Source organism: Diadema antillarum, unplaced genomic scaffold (assembly GCF_040938485.1).
Source record: "Diadema antillarum isolate AM-2024a unplaced genomic scaffold, OU_Dant_1.0 seq00000723_RagTag, whole genome shotgun sequence".
NCBI lineage: Eukaryota > Metazoa > Echinodermata > Echinoidea > Diadematoida > Diadematidae > Diadema > Diadema antillarum.
This window is the reverse complement of record NW_027271626.1, coordinates 22,784-45,706: the sequence shown is the minus strand read 5'-3', so window position 1 is coordinate 45,706 and position 22,923 is coordinate 22,784. Positions and strand designations below refer to the sequence as shown.

General features: G+C 39.0%; 1 protein-coding gene across 1 annotated transcript in view; it reads right to left on the bottom strand.

The window, feature by feature from the left end:
• Nucleotides 1-2,976: 2,976 nt before the first annotated feature.
• LOC139738127 (uncharacterized) overlaps nt 2,977-22,923 on the bottom strand; it is a 41,268-nt gene continuing 21,321 nt past the window's right edge. Inside the window, exons 2-4 of the mRNA XM_071648788.1 lie at nt 20,456-20,525; nt 7,019-7,667; nt 2,977-3,406 (exon numbers count right to left, since the gene is read on the bottom strand). Coding sequence (XP_071504889.1) covers nt 3,151-3,406; nt 7,019-7,667; nt 20,456-20,525 — 975 coding nt within the window. The 3' untranslated portion in view covers nt 2,977-3,150. The remainder of the gene's footprint in view (nt 3,407-7,018; nt 7,668-20,455; nt 20,526-22,923) is intronic.

The following is a 22,923-nucleotide window of genomic DNA, read 5'->3' as shown; positions in this document are numbered from 1 at the left end:
TGCGATCCACCGGTAACTCATGAAATTCGTGAAAATTAAACCCTCGCAAAAAATAACAGCTTATACAGTTTCTATTTTTAGAGGAGACTACAATGTACTAATAGCACTGAAAGAACCATGCCATAAAACCTCTATGGCTCATCACAAAATTCCTTCTCTTACTCCACCCATAATTGTGAAGACAGCTCAGTCGTCTTCCAATAATAGTGATTAAAAAAAAAGAAGAAAAAATTCAAGCAGTGACTAGTGTTGGTCACTACTGACCAATACAATAAAACTTTCCCTGTGCAAGTACAACTTAATTATTCTTTGGTTGCATTTCCCAAGGTATTTGATAATTGTTACCAAAGACAGATAGATGTCATTACAATACTATTTTGGTCGCTAACTTTGACAAATCTGTCTGAAATGATGTTTCAGTCATTGTGCTGCCCAATAAACATGGAATGTTAATAATCATTCATTATCTCTCCCTCACTCTCTGTGTCTCATTCTTGACAAACCTTTGTAACCTCTTGTCACACATTTACTTTCTCTCTCTCACTGTACTTTAAAGGGGAAGGCTAGTAACTGATCAGTGGGAATCAGTGGAAATGCTGGGAGATGATTGTTTCAATCCTTATGGGATTCATTCAAGAGTTCATTGTATATCTATTGTTGTGTGAAAATGATTTGCTTCAGAACGGTCTCATATTCAAGTAATGTGCAGATTAATGCTCCGTCACTGACCAGGGACGCTAACCTGGAAGCATTAAACTTCACATTACTTGAATATGAGACCATTCTGAAGCAAATCATTTTCACACAACAATAGATATACAATGAACTCTTGAATGAATCCCATAAGGATTGGAACAATCATCTCCCAGCATTTCCACTGATTCCCACTGATCAGTTACTAGCCTTCCCCTTTAAAAAGAAAATAAATAACAATACTTATCTCTCGCAGTATATCAAGCTCATTCAAATGTATGATAAAAGAAATCATTGGCAGCCTTGTCCTGTGCTAGCACTGTTGACTAAATTGTCACTCCAATATACAATGTACATACAATCTGCCTAACATGCCAAGTACCTGTCAAGCATTATTATTATAGCTCCCTGTTTGTGCATGCAGCACTTCTTACACTTCAGATAGAAGTACTTTGTTTGGCAGTGAAGGATTTGAATCCAAATCGGCAGTGTGGTCTTTCTCACGTCACCATGGAGATTCGCAAGTTGTTAAGATGCTTCTGATCCTTTAATTTGCTGCTGGGTTGAAGGACCAATTAACCCATCACTTCGTGATTAGCCCACCTACCCACTGCCTGACAATCAAATATCTCTTCCCTGTCGCAGACTTCTGAATAATCTCCTCTCAGATGCACTTCAGTATGTATTAGAGGGGGTTATACACTGGAGAGGTCCTTTTACATGCTAGTACTAAAAAAGTAGACATTTTCTCGGTGTTGAAATTTCCACACATTTCGCGCAAACAGAAACTCGAGCAAAAATAAAAGCATTTTTGCTTGCTGTATGTTCCAGTAGTTGATGTTTTAATTCTGAAGAATTAAAAACTTAAATTCAAAAACTCCTTTAGCCACGCCATGTGCTAAAAATTAGGCGCAAGAAAATATCCACTTTTATGCTAGGAGTCAAACAGTTGTACAACGAGAAGTCTCCTTGGAGGCAGGGTTTGTGTAGTAACCAAGTTGGTGGTCCCCCGCCCAGTTGCAGGATGTATTTATTACGTTCACACACAGTTGCCAAACTTGAAGTTTAGGTCGCAAACTTAACTGTCGATGATTAGCTCCACTCGTGAATTCACGACGTGGGTTCACATGCGCACCTATATGTGTAAACTTTAAATTAAAACTTATGAGCAAGCCCCACTCGATTATAACGGAAGTGCAGAGTCTTTGCTAGATGACCTTTCACCCATACAAAATAGCGAAGTGAACGAGACGCGATGTTCATGCTAACTCACAAGCTCGTTGATTATTTTGTCCACAAGGAGCGAAACCATGAGTGGGGACCCCCGTGGCTCGTGAAGAGAGAGTAAACCCTAAGATGTCTCATGATTCTAATCACCGACTAAACTTTAAGATTGCTAACTTTCGAGTGCGTCCACAAGGTGCTACACTACAAGCTAATCATCGAGAATTAAGCTTTAGACCTAAACTTAAAGTTAAGGAACAGCGTGTGAACCTAACTAGAGTGGTATCTCCCTGAAGGGCAACAAACTGAAAAAAAAAAAAAAAATTTGGTACGGCCTTTGGAGTCCATCAGCCCAGACAAACCACAATTGTGCAGTATTCCTGCACTCATCCTATCCTAATCTGCTTTACCAAGCATCAATCAAGAGTTGTAAATCAGCAATGTAAGGACTTTATTATCCACTATCTCATCTTTTAAAGGCACATGGACCCGGTGGGTTAGTCAAATGCGTATGTAGACGCATGGCGCAAGTTTCCTACAGAGATTTATGCTATCGACTCTTCTTTAGCGCTTACATCTATGACCCATTTCCAAGAGTCCGAAAAGTCCAATCCACTGTAGTCAGTGGTCCAATCACAGTTCGGCTCATGATTCGGCAGAGGGGGGATGACAGCTTCAGCAAACTTCTTTTGTGATGTCATACTGAGAAGCACATATGCACGCTGGCATTACTACAGACTGCGCAATGCGCAGAGAAGACAACAAAGGCAACGGTACCTAGCAACACCTACACCCATTACTCTTGATGACAACTCAACTTCGGCAATCTTCATATCAATGCTAACGGCAATCGGCACTATCATGCAACAGCGCCCCCGCAATTACCAGGTCTATGCGCCTTTAATAACATGCTCACATATGACAATATGATCTAAAATTTCGCCAGCTGATGCTCAAACTTTCATGCTTTGAGGAAAGTCACATCAAACAAGTTGGCAAGAATGGCCATCTTAGCTATAACTAGCGAGACAATCGAACAAATCTGCTGATGGCTATACTATATCCTACAAGATGGCTTTTCATACAAAATGTCTCTTTCATAGGGGTAGGGGATAGGCTAGATATAGTATACGTCTTCATAATAACACATATTGAATGCAGTTTCTTTATTTGGCATGGAGAGTGGATTGTAAAAAAAAAAAAGAGTCAGATAAAGTCTGTGAACATCATGTGCTAGTGGATCGGCTGGAAAGTTTGCGGCCGGATGTTCTCCAGACGACGCCTCCTCATCCTCCGGCTCACTATCGCACTCTCTGTCCGCATCGCCGCTGTCTGAAGGTCGGCGGCAAAGAGGAAGTACCCTAACGCTGCCCCGCCCAGCACTGCCACCAGAAACCAGGCGTTGTACGTCATGACGACCAGCATCAGCACGTAGCCAATAGCGAGCTTCAGGGTGTGGTTCACTGCTAATATACAGTGGTATAAAAACCTACAGCAGGAAATGGAAAGAAGGGGGGGGGGTGATGCACAGAAACAGATAAGGAGATTTAAATATAGCATTCTACTGTAAATGTACGTAAGATCATAACATTATGTCCCTTTGTCCACTAGGCATATCACTCAACATTAATACTTCACTACTCATCCAGTAAAAAATGCCTTACTTTTTTAATATCAAATATATCTATTATTTTTAATACACGTCTCTATTTTGATAAAACATTAATTTGTGTGTGTGGTGCAGAGTGTATGATTCTAATTCAGTCTTTATGAATAATAGGGTGACCATCATACAGAAGATAGCCATAAAAGAAAACACAATGTTCAAACTTCTGGTCTCATAAGAATATAAGAGAACCATCAGCAAGCAGATAAATATTCACATATTCTCTCGTACGCGGCCATGATTTGGCAGAACTACAAAATTGTACGTATCTCATTTTTTGACATTTTTTTTTTGTTTGTTTTTTGGCTTATTGAGTTTTTCATAACATCATACTTAATATGTTAAAATCTGATTGTATAACTCTTCGTAATGTTTGAAATAAAATTCTCAAATATCAAGGTTTTGGGGTAAAAATGACATCATTGAGCTGGCAGAACTACGTATTAACATGAGATACATGCATGTAGCTCGGAAAGTAACTAGCGGTGTCTACTGGTCAGGCAAAACTACATAACTGCTATAGTTACGTAGTTTTAGCTGATCGCACTCCTTCCTCTGGAGGCAGCTTGAGCGGCTGGCAGAACTACGTATCTCAAGTTCCAATCCATACGCGCATGTGATATTTGTACACAATCTATGGGATTCTCAAGATCAGGCAGAACCACGTATCTTTTAAAAAAACTCAAAAATTTCTCTAAATATGTGGCAATGAGCATGTACTTTGAGTTAGATAAAACATAAAGGTTCCTTTTTGTTGTAGAATACAATTCTAAGTTACGTAAATTACTCTATGTGTACAACGGTAGGCATTTAAACTTTAAACGTAAATATCTCCAAATCACTTCACACGAGATACATATAGTTTTGTGAGATCACAGCCGTACTGACACAAGTGTTAACATGAAGGGAAGTTAGAGGATCAGTACAGCACTGCTTTGAAATTTGGAAGCAGTGATCCATTTCACTAAATACAGCTCATTGTGGTCTGACCAGGATATACTTGCTTTTCTAGCTATTGTTGATCATCCAAATGTGGCATCCCACCCCCCCCCCCCCAAAAAAAAGCCTCTCTTTAAACATCATTTTGATATGCTACTACAAGAGGACACTAAAAGGACAAGAGGACAACTTAAAAAAGTTGTTTGAAAGGAAATGCAATACACCCTGATTAAATACCACTCCACCAAGCTCTTTTCATTTTGGCAGAATTTTCAAATGCTCAAATCTCAAAGGACTTGCCACAATTTAGTCAACATTGTCCTACAGTTTGCCATTACATTCAAGGAGTCACTGTGTATGTTCTTACTGTCCAGTCTCTGCAGATATTTTCTTCTAGTTACTGCTGTTTATTAAAGGTCCTGTTTACCTTTGGGAGCAGTGATTTAAAAAATGTTCAAGATATCACATCTGATGCATATGTGTATGTTAATTGTATCAGTAAACATCCTACCATATAATTTTTGCAATAAAGCCTGAAATATAAGGAGATGTTACTATTTTTCTCATTTAACCATAACTGTTTATGGTTTAGTATTGAAACATTTTTATTATAACTATTGTTCACATTTTGTATATTCAACAATACTTTAATATCACTTTTACTGGTTAAAATTTTTACACTGGTTGTTTATCCCTAACTCACATTTTAGAACTATTTTGAAGCAAACTGCTGGTTTTTCATTTAATCTGCAAATGGTTAAACATGCCTTTAATGCTGTAGATAAATTAATCAATTTAAAGACAATACTAAAGGGTAAAGTCAGGACCATTCAAGGGTAGCAACGCTTCTCTGCTTTCGGGTTGAGTGCTCTTGATTGACAGAGTGCAAATAATTGAATGACTGAGGGAGTGATTCATAGAATTTCACCAGAATGCTACAATGTGTGTGACCTTGGGTCATGAATGGTGGTATCATTTGCCTGTAATATCTCCAGGGAACTATATTTGTATTTCTTCCAATGTTTGTTCAGCTTGAGTAACACTTACACTGCAGGTGGAGAATGTACACCTTATCCTGAAGAACACAAAGTCTTCAGTTCTCTCCCACATGTGATCCGTATGACTCTTTCTCAAGTGACAATAGGCCCGTTCACACACAACGGAAATCAAAATTACAATCGCGATCCAAATTTCGATTTTTTTTTTTCGACCGTTCATACACAGGGAAAAATCGCACTTCGCAGCTAGGAAAGAACGATCAGTGGCCAAATTGTGAATGCGCGAAACTTACATGACCGAAGACTGACCCCGCAGTCCCTATAGAGTTTCGCGCGCGCGCGATTCAAAGAGACTCAATTTTGTAAACAAGCAAAATAATCGCGATTATTCTGAAAATCACTTGGATCGCGATAAGGATCGCGGTAATTAGTGAGATTTTTCTGTCCACACACGAAAAAATTTCGAAATTTTGATCGCGATAAGAAAATCGATTTTTAAATCACACTTTTTCCCTTGTGTGTGAACGGGCCTAATATGAGGAGCCAATAATGAGCATCTTGAGCATTCTGCATCATTTAGCTTTACAATCATTGCATTATGATTCAATGGAAGTATTGTGTGAAATACCCCAAAGTATAAAGGGGACACATACTGTACTGATGCCATTAAAATGATAAATACAGACAGAAATACAAATAGCTTACCTATCAAATAGAGAGAAAATTTCCTTTGAAACAAAAACTGTCAGAATAAAATGTTATTGAATAGATATATGTGACCATGCATCACAAAATGAACAAAAAGTTGCACCTCTTGATTTTACGTGAAGACTCAAAAAAAGTTGAAACGGGTCAACCAAGTCAAAATTGGGTTTTTCATATTTTCTGAAAGAGCTACCCTTCTTCTTCAGTATTCTTAAGTTTGGGATCATAAAATGAATGGGAAAGTGCATTTTCAGCACTTTTTCTACAACACTTTTTTTTGTAGAGTAGTGAGATCAGGTATGTCTTTGAGACCCCTTTTCATTTCATGATAACCCTTTGCATACTCTTCACTTTCAAGTCTAGAAACTTTTGAAGGGATGATGCTACTGCTTTGAAAGTTGGTAATCATGCACAGAATGTGATAATACAGTATCTTTAATTTCAGCCTAATCTGATAATCTCTTCATTGTTGTTGCTCCAGCGGTTTACATCCCATTTTTTTGTCTCATTCATGGCACAATTAGCACACTAGTTTATGAAGATTTCTCGGTTCACACTTTCCAGAGTGTGTGCTTTCTTTCCAATATATAAATAGTTTGGAGAGTCCATTTCAGTTGAGCAATACATCATTTTCAACCTGAGAGAAGCGAGAGTCTGCTCTTTCAGAATCTGCCCTTAAATGAAAATCCATGTCTGGTGACTTCTTGTTGGTTTTGTGATGCAGAGTGACATATATGCAAACCTAGAAGAACCATAAATAAACTACTTTGTATTTACAATGTAATCAATTTACCTATAACATTTCAGTCCCACTCTGGAGTAGTTCCCAATGTAGCCCCTTTTGGACTTATGCAGGGAGTTCCACCTATTTGGGCCCAGGTCTATGGACAGACTTCTTTCCTGCCTAGAACTGGATGATAATGACCGAACTGTCGAATCGGCACCTAGCTCTGTCAGATCTGTCAGTACCGTGGCGTTGTGCGGGTCGGTGTGTTGGCGGTCAGGGTCTGGTTCAAGGAAAACGTCTTCCTCTCCCTCGTCCAAGGCGAGGTGACTGGGGCTGCTGCTGGTGGTGGCGCCCTCCAGCAGGCTGGCGTTACGTTGCTGCTGCCGCTGCAGCTGGGCGCTGGTGCTCCCGTCCAACGTCATCTGCCGCTCTTGGTGGGCATCCAGTAGCTCCATGTAGTCCGTGGTCTGGTGGAAGACGTGACCGTTGTGGTAGAGGTACGCCGGACGTTTGGAGGGGCTGTCGGGACCGCCGCCCATGCCTCCCCGGTGGTGAAGATGGCCCGAGTGGTACCGGTGGCGACGGTCCCTTGACACCAGTTCCTGCTCCAGTCGGGCGTAGTAGTCCAGCTTACGCTGCAGCATCCGTGACATCCGACCCAGACCCTGCCACAGGAAGGAGAGGAAGGCAGCACTGGCCACGACGATGGCAAAGTCTGGTGGGAGAGAATGGAAATCAAACATCTCTCAAATCATTGAAGTACATGAACAATATCAATTGAGTCTGAAGATCTTCAGACATGTATAGCATGCATACTGTAAAACATGATATATTCGCGGCATGAATTTTTCGCGAATTGGAGCCGACGGCCTTTTTTGCGGCATGAAATTTTCGCGAACTGCCACTGGCATTTAATGCATATAGTGTAGACAAGAACTTTCGCGTGCATTTTAATTTCACGAATCTTGCCACTCGCGAAATTCGCGAACTTAAAATGCACATGAAAATTCCTCGTTTTACAGTATCTGATGGCAACTGAGCAGTCATGATCACATTCATACATTATTATTTACAAGTAAGATTTACACAAACACACACTGAGCACTCTGCTTTATAAATTCCAGTTTGGTGGCACTTGTACATTGAAGAAAACAAAGTGTGTCTTGGAATAAGGCCAGTACCAGTCAACTCTCTCAAAAAACCTTGACCTTTCATACAAAGCACCTGGGTGGCTGTGTTTGTGACAAAGATGGTCTGAGCCATCTTTTCACTGCAGGTGAAATCCACAGTCTCTCACCTGCTGTGCCCTAGGCTTGAGTTTAAAAAATGGGTCTACCAAGAGATTTGCCTACATAACGAGACAGATTTTTTTCTTTCTTTTTAATGTGTGAGTAACTGGAAAGTGAGAACATTGAAAGCATTAGGCCTATTCTGGACTGTGATTTTGTGTAATGTGGTTTTATCCCGTTCTCGCGTACCCAGCAAAGGAAATGTCTTCAGTCACTGACTCAAAGTAAAGTTTGAAAAAAAAAGACAAACTTTTTTGACATTTTGGTTATGAATATACATCATGGGATCTTGGAAAAAAAATCCTTACGATGGCAAATGCCCCGACATAAAGCACATGTTACTCCAAATTTAGTAATGAGTAAGGGTACTTTAATAAAGGCATTATCATCCTTGTGACATTCTAACAACTTTAAGGTCACAAGATTTCGCTTTTGACAACAGATTAAACAGCGCCAAGCACTGTCTACTACTCGGTACCTTTTCATTGCCTCTGCCAGATGCATTCAGTGTACCATAATCTCTCCAATATGCCCCTAAGTTTGTGGTATTCAAGTTTAAAGGCCTAATTTACCATTTGCACATGAAACAAAATAAAAAAAAACAGCATTAATGCTTCAAAATCATTTTAAATGTGAGTTAGGGAGAGAAACAACCAATGTAAAAATTTGAATTAGTAAAATCAATATTAAGTATTGTTAAATATATATACAAAATGACTGTGAACAATAGTTATAATAAAAACTTTTCTAGAATGAACCATCTACAATTACATTTTATTAAGAAAAATAGTGATATCTCCTTATATTTTAGGTTTTTGCCAAATTCTTATAAGGAAGAATGTTTTGTGACACAACTGACGAACACATATATCAGGACTCCACACTAACTTTTATTTTTGATGGCCCAAAGGCAAACATCCGACCTTTTTTGGTGGCCCGATCAGGCCACCAAATTCATCATTTCTGAAATTTTGGTGGCCTGACGTGCATTTTTGGTGGCCCCAGGCCACTGGGCCACCGTTAGTGTCGAGCCCTGCATATATGCATCAAATGTGATAACTTGAAAATTTTTTTGAATCACTGTGCACTTCTACTGGTAAACAGGTCCTTTCAGACTTGACGTTCCTTCAGAAGAGATTGGATGCTGGCTGGCATGAAATGATCTGAACAGCTTAAGTTTATTTTCTCATGCCTTGAGTAACTACAGGGAGAGTGTCCAGTGTCAGAAATAATGGGGTGAAAGGTCAGAGGTTAGGGACAAGCCTCATCTTTGTGGAGGGGGGAGGAGAGTGGAGGAGTGTGGAAGAGTAGTGTTTGCAAACAAAGCCTGTGACTGACAGCTGGAACAAAGTAAACAAACTGTTACATTTTAGAGCTCACACTGTTTCCATGGCAACTCATGTGGAAGAGGAAAAATGACAGAAAACTGGCAGTTATTGATTTCAATATTATATCAATCTGCACTCTTGCACTTGTTTTTCAAGATGAAAATGTTCTCTTAACTTCTTGATTCCCATTATCTAAAATTGTCCAACTCATTTTCCAATTTGCCTTAATAGGTATTCAACATATTTTGCAGATGAAACACAAAACCCAGCTTTAGTGCTTCAAAATACAGTAGTTCTAAAATGTGAGTTAGGGATAGAAACAACCAATGTAGAAATGTTAATCAATAATATGATTGATGTTACTGTAAGTATTGCTGAATAAGAAAATGTGAACAGATAAACTGTCTACAGTTCTGGTTTATTGAGAAAAATAGTGATATTCTCCTTATATTCAAGGTTTAATGTGAAGTTTTGAGATGGCAGGATGGTTTTTGATATTTTCAACTGACCTACACTTTATGTATAAAATGTGATAACTCTAACATTTTCTGTATCACTGCTCCCAATGGTAAACAGTATTTTTAATTAAGTAATAAGAAATGCAAGCCTAGAGCAATATTGATATTATAATTCTGTCATCAAGGGTCCAGTTTTAATAAATTTGTGTGGGTTGTGATTTGTTATGACTGCACCTGTGTGACCCCAAACAAAGATAACACCGGTGATACCAGGGAGGTGTCTTCCACCTCCCTGGGTGATACCACACAAAGGGTCACCTCTGTACAAACAAGAGGTGTATATGACTCTGTGAAATGTTTCTCTTAGTTCATACTATCATCTCACAAAAGTGATTAAAATCAAACTGAGCATTACACTTCTCATTGATAAGAGACATTGAAGTCATGGAACTTTTAGGTTTCAGGTGATTTTAGGAAACCATGGTTATTGTACTACATGTATATTGGTCTTTAATATCCCCCTTTTAGGATTCATATCATATTGTAGCTAAATTTACGAAGTAGTTACACATACTTCATAATCTTTATCTGGTAATGCATGTATGCCTATAGACTCCATTTCAACAACAAAAAATGTGAGGCTTGCATAGATATGGGTGAAAAACTCTCCCCAAGAAATGAATAAAAAATGAGTAAAAATGAATTGTACCAAAAAATCATGTTAAACCCCAGGACTTGAATTCTACCAAAAAATCATGTTAAACCCCAGGACTTGAATTCTACCAAAAAATCATGTTAAACCCCAGGACTTGAATTCTACCAAAAAATCATGTTAAACCCCAGGACTTGAATTCTACCAAAAAATCATGTTAAACCCCAGGACTTGAATTCTACCAAAAAATCATGTTAAACCCCAGGACTTGAATTCTACCAAAAAATCATGTTAAACCCCAGGACTTGAATTCTACCAAAAAATCATATTAAACCCCAGGACTTGAATTCTACCAAAAAATCATGTTAAACCCCAGGACTTGAATTCTACCAAAAAATCATGTTAAACCCCAGGACTTGAATTCTACCAAAAAATCATGTTAAACCCCAGGACTTGAATTCTACCAAAAAATCATGTTAAACCCCAGGACTTGAATTCTACCAAAAAATCATGTTAAACCCCAGGACTTGAATTCTACCAAAAAATCATGTTAAACCCCAGGACTTGAATTCTACCAAAAAATCATGTTAAACCCCAGGACTTGAATTCTACCAAAAAATCATGTTAAACCCCAGGACTTGAATTCTACCAAAAAAATATGTTAAACCCCAGGACTTGAATTCTACCAAAAAATCATGTTAAACCCCAGGACTTGAATTCTACCAAAAAATCATGTTAAACCCCAGGACTTGAATTCTACCAAAAAATCACATTAAACCCCAGGACTTGAATTCTACCAAAAAATCATGTTAAACCCCAGGACTTGAATTCTACCAAAAAATCATGTTAAACCCCAGGACTTGAATTCTACCAAAAAATCATGTTAAACCCCAGGACTTGAATTCTACCAAAAAATCATGTTAAACCCCAGGACTTGAATTCTACCAAAAAATCATGTTAAACCCCAAGACTTGAATTCTACCAAAAAATCATGTTAAACCCCAGGACTTGAATTCTACCAAAAAATCATGTTAAACCCCAGGACTTGAATTCTACCAAAAAATCATGTAAAACCCCAGGACTTGAATTCTACCAAAAAATCATGTTAAACCCCAGGACTTGAATTCTACCAAAAAAATCATGTTAAACCCCAGGACTTGAATTCTACCAAAAAATCATGTTAAACCCCAGGACTTGAATTCTACCAAAAAATCATGTTAAACCCCAGGACTTGAATTCTACCAAAAAATCATGTTAAACCCCAGGACTTTCTCTCAAAAGTCATCATCTTGTGTGCTTTTGTGTGAATGTGCAAAGTTAATGCATTTTTGTCCTGAATTAAAGATTATGAAAAAACAGCAAAAAAAGAAACACTTCTCCCATATTCCCTTGACTCTCCATTATATGATCAACAAAAAGCTGAGTTGTATTCAGTTGGTATTGTATTTGGGGTGATGTTGTATTGTATGAAATCATACACTGGCATTTTGAGTACAAAACTGAGTGGCAAATTATTGATGTGACATGAGACTGTATAGGGATGTCTTTGCAAATGAGTTTGGGTGAAATATCTTCCAGGTAGCTATCACCCAAACAAAATGAAAAAAGGGGCTGTCCCCATGCAGGAAGCTGAACATGTTTTTCTTGAAATAATTTTTATTGATTTGTTTTTTTCATGTGTGTTCAAGCATTGTGTCACCACAATACATAATTGGTATATAAATGTTTAAAAATGAAATTTTTGGAAATTAATGATAACTGTAAAGCAATGCTATAGGGCTAACATTACAATGAAATAGATCAAATCACATCATGATGTAAAAGGCAGAGAACTGTCTCCCATTACTACAACTGTATGCCACTGTACCTTTAAACCCTTGGGATACTCAATCAGGTAACCCAATAATGACTGGTAAGATGAACATCACACTGAATAATGTGTAAAAAACCACTGGATACACCACAGGTCATCCCCTCCTCTTCCCAATAGAATGCTTTCAACAATAACAAGATTACGCTCACAGCGACAATAGTTTGCCGCAAAAAATGGGGCAAGTTTTCTACAGCGCTACACACAAAGCGCAAACTGCAGGCAAGTGAAAAGTAAACACAGAGAATTCTGGCAAAGGATTTGAAAAAGGAAGGTAGCTTTATATTACATGACTACAATGTGCCATACCATCTGCACTCAACTAGGGATAAATAGCCAACTATCGGCAGCAGGACCTGAGGAAAGTGCGCAAAAAAGGCGCCTCTGAATGAAACGACAAAGAAAAAAAAGAAAGACAGAAAGAGAGATACACAGACATACAGAAACAGACTGAGAGAAAAAAAAAATTCTAAAAAATGAGAAAGGTAAACAGAAATCAAACAGAGAAGGAGAGGACAGAAAAGATAGACAGATAATGCAGGGATGCCAAGTTCACAAAAATTTTATGAGTGAGATTTTCATGACTCGGCATCTCGGCATGCGAATGTGCGCGCGAGCGAGGGTGTAGGAGGGGTTTTTCCCTCCTGTGGCCTCCCACGGTAAGGAGCCTTTTCAATTTTTAGCTTAATGGTGCGATCAGGTGCATACTTACAAATGTAAGTGACTATTTTTTACTTATTTCGAAAAACAAAAGGGAAATATACCTTCAATTGCAACTATCACTTTAATCTTTTGAGCTATGCTCATTACTATAGGCCAAAGTCGCAGACTTCACCCGATGCGTGAGAAAAATGGGTGTCGTGCGTGAGATCGTGAGATGGCCCCTAAATGCTTGAGTCTCATGCAGAATGCATGAGACTTGGTAGCTCTGATAATGAGGGAGAAATATTAACAGACCTGTATAGACAAACAGCTGGCCTGAGGAATTGCCTGACATAGCAATAACTTGTGCATGCAAGCTGATTCTCCTTACAAACTAGTTCTGTAACATATTCTGATTTTATGTGTGCTTTGTTTAAAGAAATTATAACAACCACAAAGGGAGGTGGGGGCTTGCCTTACCTAGCAACAACTAGGAAGATTCCTGCCTAGGGGACCAGGTAGGTGAAGTGCTTCCTTATATATCATGAATTTGATAAATATCAGCAAACCTTTATGAATTAAAGTCTTTATAGATTATTAAAGGAGATTAATCATGGCACATGTGTGTCCAACAGATATAGTTTTGAGGGTCAAATCTAATAAGGGAGTTACATAAATTTACTAGGTATGGCTGCTTCCTACTGTGGGTGACGGCACCATTTGAAATTCACCTTGTTTTGTTTTTTTCACAGTCTTCAATTCAGTGTCTTGGATGGAAACATGCACCTCACCCAATTTGCTTTCAAACATTGCTAGGTGGGCGAGCTTTCAAGGTGACAAAGAATATCTCTGTTCTGTATGCGAGTGATTTATTTTATTTTTACAATTCTCCCTTCCTCACTCTGCAACCTGCAAAAGAGCGTGCACAGTGTCGTGGTGAAAGAGATCATTTAGAAACCTGACACATGAGTCATAAGCCCCAATCTCCCATGAGCATCACTTGGAGCATTATTTAAATACTTGGCCCATTCATACTTTCAAAAGTGTAGGTGTAATAATGCAATAAAAGGTATAATGTGCTATTTTTTTGGAATGTCTCAACATGAACTCAAATACACCATGAACTAGGCCTACATTGCAACACAAATTATGTACATTTGTAGTATTTAGGGTGGTAAATCAAACTTTGAGCAGAATACCCATGTGAGCTTTGAGTATGAATCGTGCCAAGAAGAAACCATCCACCACACTTTGGTGTATTTTAATCTGCGTTTAAACCATGTTCCTGGCGGTAATGTCTGCCTCATCTGTCCTAAAGTTAGACCCTGTTTACAGTCCATTTACAGTGCCGGGCTCGGCCCAGGCTTTTAATTCAAATCTTTCAATATTTTGTCGTAGCGGCGCTCTGCTTGTAAACAAACGCAATTTGGTATAGTCTGGTTTCCAGACCCTTTGCCAGCTGGATTCCGTGGCGACAAAGTCGCCATTCGGCCAAGGCCTTTGCCAAAGGAAAAATCCTTTGCAGGACAAAACCACCTTAAACTCTACTAGCTTTCGACGTTGAGGGGGTTAATATCCTGAATAGCGAAATAGTACGGGCAGAGGGTCTGGAAGCCAGAATAAATTTGGTACCGCAATTGGCCCAGTTTGCGTTTACACTGAGAAAAGGCCGGGCTCAGCCACGGCCCGAGACCACCTCCAGAGCGTGGCCAAATGCGTGGCCAAATGCGCGGCCAATTTTGGCCCCGCATTTGGCCTTTTGCGTGTTTACACTGAAATGAAGGCCGGGCTCGGCCGCGGCCGAGCCGGCCTTTTCGCTCACTGTAAACGGGATCCTAGTGCATCATGGGTAGATGAGACATTCTCCTGTTTTCCTCCCTTCACATTCCAGTTTTGTTTGTTCCAGTCCTCGCCCTGGTGAACTATCAGACGCTGTTCTCATGGCGTCTGGTCAGGCTAGACTATCAATATTTTCCGCCACGTCCCGCTATGGACCACCTTGAAGTTTTGTTACGGCCTACTATGTGTCGTTGTGTTTCGTTCCTGTCACCTCGTTTTATCACGGCATACAAGATTCCTCATTAGCGACGGGACTGCCGTGTCAGATTTTTTGACAGTTTAAAAATCTGACACGACATCCATGGCAATCACGGCCTGCCACGTTTGCCCATCCCGTCTAATTGCGTTGTTTTACAGCCATTCAGTTTTGTCCATGGTGGCCTGAAACATGGCAGCCGTGGTTGCTGGGAACATGGTGTACACGCAGCATTACATGACCTGTAACAATTTCTGTTTCCTTTCTGTAGGAGATAATGCATATTATACACAGTGTTTACTCATAGAGGATTACGCAGTACTTTCTGGCCATATACAACAGTATTTCGTAGAAGAGAATGGTTCCAACTAAAATACCACAGTATCTACTGTAAAGCAAGACTTTTTTGCGGCATGAAATTTTCATGAACTGGAGCCAATGGCCTTTTATGTGACATGAGATTTTCGCAAATTGTCACTAGCATCCAAAGCATAAAACATGTAGTGTACACAAGAACTTTTGCACGCATTTCATTTTTGCAAATCTTGGTACTCACAAAATTTGCAAAATTAAAATGTACGAGACATGAAAACTCGTCACATTGAGGACGAGTTAGGTGATACGCTTGTGGTCATCAGATGACAGTCATCTGTGATCGACAAAGAAAAGAATGTGATATAGGCACCTTGAAGTTATATTGAGCGTGCATGCGAAACCGTTTCTGTAACCACTCGGCCACGGGTCATCCACGGAAATGGTAAGACAAAAAAAAATAATGTATAGATATAACAGGGGGAAAGTCAATGCCCACTCAACTAACGTGGCCGTGTGAACATCTATTGCATTGCTAGACGGAAAAGCGGCCTTGTAACGACTGAGGTCGCTATGCCATTTCTGGCAACTTGGGAAAAAAATACGTCCCGCAGACATAAAACCTATAATCGGCTGGTTTTCATACCTTGCCTTTAATCACAATTTTCAGTGTAATGACGTCATCAAATTACAAAACGATGACATCGTCTTGAAAGACAATTGTTCAAAGTACAACACCTCAGTCGTCGTCATTACATACTATGATCGGTTTGACAAAGTCAACCTGCAAAATGTTGCTGCAGTCGAAGCAATGTGGTCTCCAACACACAAAAAGAGGGATATGGCGTGTGTGTGTGTCTGTGTGTGTGTATAGGTGCGTTTATATACGAACGTGATTTCTACATGGACGAATATAGAATACAAATTGAAGAAAAAAAAGTAAAATAAAAAAAATTGTTTCGAGATCTTGTGGGGTTCGAACCCGCAATCTCACGTCTCTGAGACGGCGCCTTTAACCACTCGGCCATACGTCTCGACGAGAAAATATGGGGAACGTAAACTTATGTATGTGAAAGATACATGTGAAATCGTTTTGTCTACATTCCATTTTCATTTTCAGTTTTGAACTGCAAAATTGTCAATCAGATGAGGAGATTTCAAAGAATAAAATGCATGATTACTGCAGCTTATTGTCTCAGCTACAACATACTAAAGTTTCAGAGGAAATGAAGCAAAATCAGCTGAGATAAAGGTGCTTAAACGTTGTTAAGTCAATGCATGGTTTAAAAAAAAATCACCTCCCATAGACAATACACGTAAACTTGTCCGATTTTGCGTCTTTACCTTTAATCACAATTTAAGGTATGATGACGTCATCAAATATCAAAAGCATGACATGGACTTAAAAGGCAAATGTTCAAAGTACAACATATCTGAATTTGGGATAATATTGAGCTTAAACAACAGAGATACGAGCAAATGAATGTCAGAAACAGTACCTTAACAAAATTAATTCCACTTTTTTGATTTCAGATGACGATATGATGACGTCATAATGTAATTATGGAAATAATGATACTTGAAACGTTATGTCCAATTTATATGCTTTTGTAATATGCAATAAAAACATAGGGTAACCTGACGTTTTAAAGAGCTATGGCGAAATAAACAAAGACATGTTTTTTCACTATATTTGCACATAGACGCGCAGGCGAAATTTGAACTTTGACGCAAGTGCATTCCTTTGTTATTTGTCAGAATCGATCAGAAATCAATGGATATTGTTACTCAAAGTATCAGGAATCCAAATCAGTCAAAAAAAGTGCATTTTCATGTTACTGACGCGCTGTGCGCGCGAAAACGCGCGGACGGACGCGCACGCGCAAAATCGTTTGAAACGCTTAAAATTGTCTGAAACTTCGAGATTTCCCATTGGAAAGTTGTTTTGAGCCTTTTAAAAGTTTGACGCGCGCTTACGTGTCCTAGATGACGTCCTAGGTAATTAGCATCAGAGAAAGAAAGATAGAGCGTGACCTGAACTTTATGTCCACAAAAAATGATACAGAAATGACCTTTAGTTATGAAGTTATGATCGATCATGTAACATGGTCCGAAAATCACAAAATGGCGCCTAGATGACGTCATAGAGACGTTAATGTCATGAAAACCTTATTGTGGCTAGATATTGTTATGAGACATGTTCCCTGAAAATGTCATGTTATTCCGTAATGTCATTCTTGAGATATTGATGACACAAAATTGTCCAGAAAGAAAGAAGAATAAAAAGAAATAAAGAGAGATTTTGACAATCACAATAGGTGATACGCTGATAGCGTATCACCTAACAAGAACACTCCTTGCTTTATACAGACATGGCGCAGTAGTTTGCCAATGACACTGACAATGACAAATTATTGTGATATTGTAAAAGTGTAAATTTTGCGGTGTTGGAATTTTTGCACATTTTACGCAACCAGAAACTAGCGCGAAAATAAAAGCACACAAATATTTTTGCTAGCAATATGTTCCAGTATTTGATGTCTTGATTCCACAGAATTAAAAACATGCGAAACACTTCTTACAAGATGCACCCTGCCGAACGCAAAAGATTAGTCACACGAAAATATCCACTTTTACAGTATTGAATATCACAGTAATTCTCACATGATTGCACCTATTATTGTATGTGCTATGACAGCTGGCAGAAATCTCGTCTTAGAAAGAAGCATCTCCACAAAGTTCATGCCCTAGCTACTTTTGGAAAAAGTAAATTTGTCCCAAACAACATATAGGTACCTACCATACCAAACCATAACACAACAAAGTTCCTGCCCAATCTCCTTTTCAAAATTTAAAAGAAAGAAGAAAAAGAGAGAAAAAAAAAGCTAAAATTCCCATCTGCTTGTCACATCACACTGTCGACAACTGCCTGGTGAAATTTGCCATACACAATAATAATCTGAACTGAGCCAATTTTTGTACAGCCTGGCTTCCCTTCCACGAGTGTTGGTGGAAATTCCACCCCTGGGACGAGCGAGTGTCTGTGAATTCCATCGGTTGAAGCAGGAATATTCCAACACTAAGCCTCAGGAATTTTATAGCTGGGTTCATTGTGAGGTTGAAGGGATTTTGAAAAGCCACCAATATGTTTTTTTTTTTTTTAAAGGCGGGTACTGAAAGTGTCTTTTCATATGAACAACTGTGATTAGTAATGGCAGATCGCTGGGCTATGAAGTTCATATCAATGATCTGACTAGCAAGCATTAAAGGACAAGTTCACCTTCATAAACATAAGGATTGAGAGAATGTAGCAATATTAGTAGAACACATCATTGAAAGTTTGAGGAAAATCAGACAATCCGTTCAAAAGTTATGAATTTTTGAAGTTTTTGTGCAGTACCCGCTGGATGAGAAGACTACTGCAGTGTATGAATAACTTAGATGTCACATGCGTACGACAATATAAGGAAAATATAAAGAGAATTTCACAAAATTCCATCTTTTGAAAAAAGTACACATTCCCCTGACTCGTTACCGATAAATGTTATGGGTAATATTATTCCCCCTGCCTCTAGAAAGAGGCAAGTCAATTGCTCTTTTATTATGCGAAAAAAGTGAAAATATGTTGAATTTTCTTTTATATTTTCTTTATACTGTTGTACGCATATGACTCACAAGCTGTAGTAGTCTCCTCATCCAGCGGTTCCAACACAAAAATTTAAAAAATTCATAACTTTTGCATCGATCGTCCAATTTTCCTCAAACTTTCACTGATGTGTTCAACTAATATTGTTGCATTTTCTCAATCCTTATGTTTATGAAGGTGAACTTGTCCTTTAAATTGTTGCCCATTTCAGATACTCGTTTGAAGAATGTAAACAAATCTGCTGGTTTCCTCATGTAGTCTTATTCAAGGATATTTTCCATGAAGGCCTAGGGGGAAAAAACACTATTAAATTCATCCCAATCAAATACATTTCAGTACTTGACTTTGTACATTTAAAAAGTTCTGCAATGTCTCGACCGAAAGATCGCTCTGTATCTGGTCGTCGGGGATATGTTCCGCGGAGACTGCGTTTGGCTTCATGGATCCCCTCCGAGGAGAGCGATAACGTCAAAAAAATAGTATAAGACTCCTCCAGACAGACGGATCTTTCTGTCTATGTAATGCCTTGCAAGTCTTCAGGGAATTGTGCCAGAAGTCAAGAACAGCAAAAAATATAACAACAAATTACTTAGGGTTACTTGAAACTAAGAAGAAGCATATAAATATGTAGCAATAAAAACAACATAAAAATCAATCAAATTAGTAGTAGATAATTCTAAAAGATACATGTATTATATCTGAACAGCTTCCTTGTTTGAATTTCATAGTCAACCAGTGTTTTAATTATCAAAATGAGTGCTTTTCCTAAAGTATGTGCCTATGTTTTTGATTGACCGATTTTAGTCTCACAAAATGCCAAAGAATCGGAACACTTGACCGTATCTTTACTTCAAAAGCAATTTTCTCAAAACTTTGAAAGTTGAATGAATTTCATATGTCTGGTTGGAGCTTTATTGGAATTGATAGGTTTTCAGCGATAATCCACATGTAATTTACATATATCACTAAAGCAGACTTCAGAGTCTGGAGAATTTGGAAATTCAAAAATCAATAGAGGAATGTCAAGCCACTTTATCTGGCTGCCATGACGACAGCCTAGAGTACTCGTCACCAGAGTCCTCGTTTTCAGCTGCTTTACCCCACTCTCCTCTTCTTAAAGCCACCATTACCCTATCCGCCTCCCTCTTTCCCCACCACATTTTGCAATAAAAGCTATTATCTTTAAATAAGCACAGTGAGCAATTTTTTTTTTTCTTTTAAGGTTGAGAGCTGCTAAGTAGATTTCTGGCTCCGTTCTGACAAACACTAACCTATGATGGCGTCTCCAGTCCATTTATTCACAACCAAGTGCTCCACTTCCGTTGCCAGGAAGAAATAGCTCTGAAAAGACAAAAGAGGAGCAGACGGCTACATATCAGAATCAATCATGTTAGAGTGATGGAGGGGGGGGGGGGGGGGTTGTGGCAGAATACAAAAATAATTCTCTTTTATCCATCGGTAAATAGGTCTCACCATTCCCATGGCAAAGCACTTTATTACCTACTTCATCTGGTTGCACATCAAAAAGAGAAAGCGTCTATTGCCTTCTCATTTCAACATAAAATTTCTTCTAGGTATCCAAGACAGATGTCATCTAGGGCCTACTTAGTGTATGTAGGGCCTACACGTAGTCCAACATGTACCAGCTTGGGTATGTAACTTCATGAAAAAGACAGACTATTGAGGATGTACATAAGAAAGAATCCACTGTGGATATGAACATAATATCAGGGCCTGCGTGTTGTGCACTTTTATACAAGAGCTATGTATAAACGTTTCTTTTATGTTTTCGTGTTGCTTTTTAATCCCTGAAGAGGAAATGTTGCTCCAGATTGCCAGACATTATTGTAAAATGGTACGCCTACACTTTGTAAATGATATTGAATGTCAAGCAAAAGCTTGAGATGATGGTCTCTTGTACTATATAAACTTACACATGCATCTTCTGCAAGATCATAATCAAAGATGTGCTGTACCAACGCATTTTACGCTATGAAGTGGACTTACATCTGTACGTTTGGGGGGGGGGGTGGGGGAGGGGTGAAACCAAAGTTTACATGTACTCATGTGGTTTTATTTGTGTTCATTTGTGATATTCAATGTTTAAAGAGTAGAAGTCAAAACAAATCAATGAAATCGAAATCACAAAAAAGAACGTGCACGAACATGGCATTCAGCACTTGTAGGCTGGCAGTTGAATATCAAAGGATAACATTCTCTCTAAACTAGGTGACATTGCGGATCATGATTAAAGGTGTATGCATTATAGCCCTTTTTACACTTGTGTTTCTTAACCCCGGACTTTCTCTGACCCAGGACTATCGTTAGTCCCGTACCAATTTTTTTCAGCTTTTTACACTCGCCAATTAGTCCCTTACTATCTCTTGTCCGGGGCTAAGGAGAAAACTGACCTTTTTACACTCGTATTTCTTAGCCCCGGACTTTCCAAACCACATGAATATTTATGATTACACTGTGTACTGTACACGTACACGCACGCACCGGCAGCACTTGATTACCTCGTTTCTGATTGGTCTGTGGGGGTCGGACTTCGTCTCCGTCGCTTAGCCCAGGATTATTTTTTCGTTCTGTTTACACTCACCTGCTTGGCACCGCAATTGCGTTGCTAACCCTGCTATTTTGCAGGGCCAGGTAGTACCGGACTATCGGTGGGGCTAGCCCACTTTGGCAAAAACGAGTGTACACAGAAAGTGGGCTATAGTCCCGTACCAACGGTGGGGCTAAGGCCCCCCCTTAGCCCCACCGTTGGTACGGGACTACACAAAAATTTACAAGTGTAAAAAGCCCTAATGATATCCAATCCCTGCCAACAACCAAATGTGTTTACCGAGTAGTCCCTGCCACAACATCAAACAATGCAAGCTAAATGTTGGTCTGTGCCTTTGATAGCTCCCAAAGTGAGAAAACAATGAAGTCGATGTTGGTTTGGGACATGACCCCTTTGCACTGTGCATGCAGACAATGTGTACTACATGTCATGTGACTGCAAAGCTTAACTTGGGGAAGAAAGATAAAAAGAGCAAAAACAAGAAATGACTTTCCTTTTCAAGGTTTTTTTTTGTGTGTTTTTTTAACACATTCTGAAAGACAAAAAAGAAAAAGGAAATCACAATTCTCTCAACATCATGTCAGTACTGTGATATCCTTGGAGATCCTGGCGCTCAGTTCCCATGAACACTAGACAAATAATCACACAAGTACCGCATTCACATTGCCCAAATGTTCCAGTGTTGTATCGGTGTTGTACAGGGATGGATTGCAACATGAAGGTGCACACTCCCTCACGGACTACAATGGTGCGGTGCATTGCGGTACAGTCCCGTAACATTCTCTTACAAGGGTGCGTCCTGTTGCAACACCGGTGTTGCACCGTAATAGATGGCAATGTGAATGCGTCTCAGCACAACTCCATTGCAAAAAGCTCGAAAGTCCAATCACGCTACTTTTAACAGTCTTGAGGGGGCTGGTCATTTTTCTAGGAAAGACGTTTTTAATATAGTGGAATGTAGCTAACAATGTAAAATCATTTCATAAATTAATTGATAAAGACTATTCATGCTTTACAAGAAAAGTTTGGTTATTCATATTTAGTAAAGTAGGCAATATATCACGAGCCTATTCCACACAAGCCAAGTTTTATTTGCGCTGCACTTGTGCATCTCAGAGGAGATTCCTTTTTTAATAGTTGTATTTTTTTTTTTTAGGCAACACCCCGCAC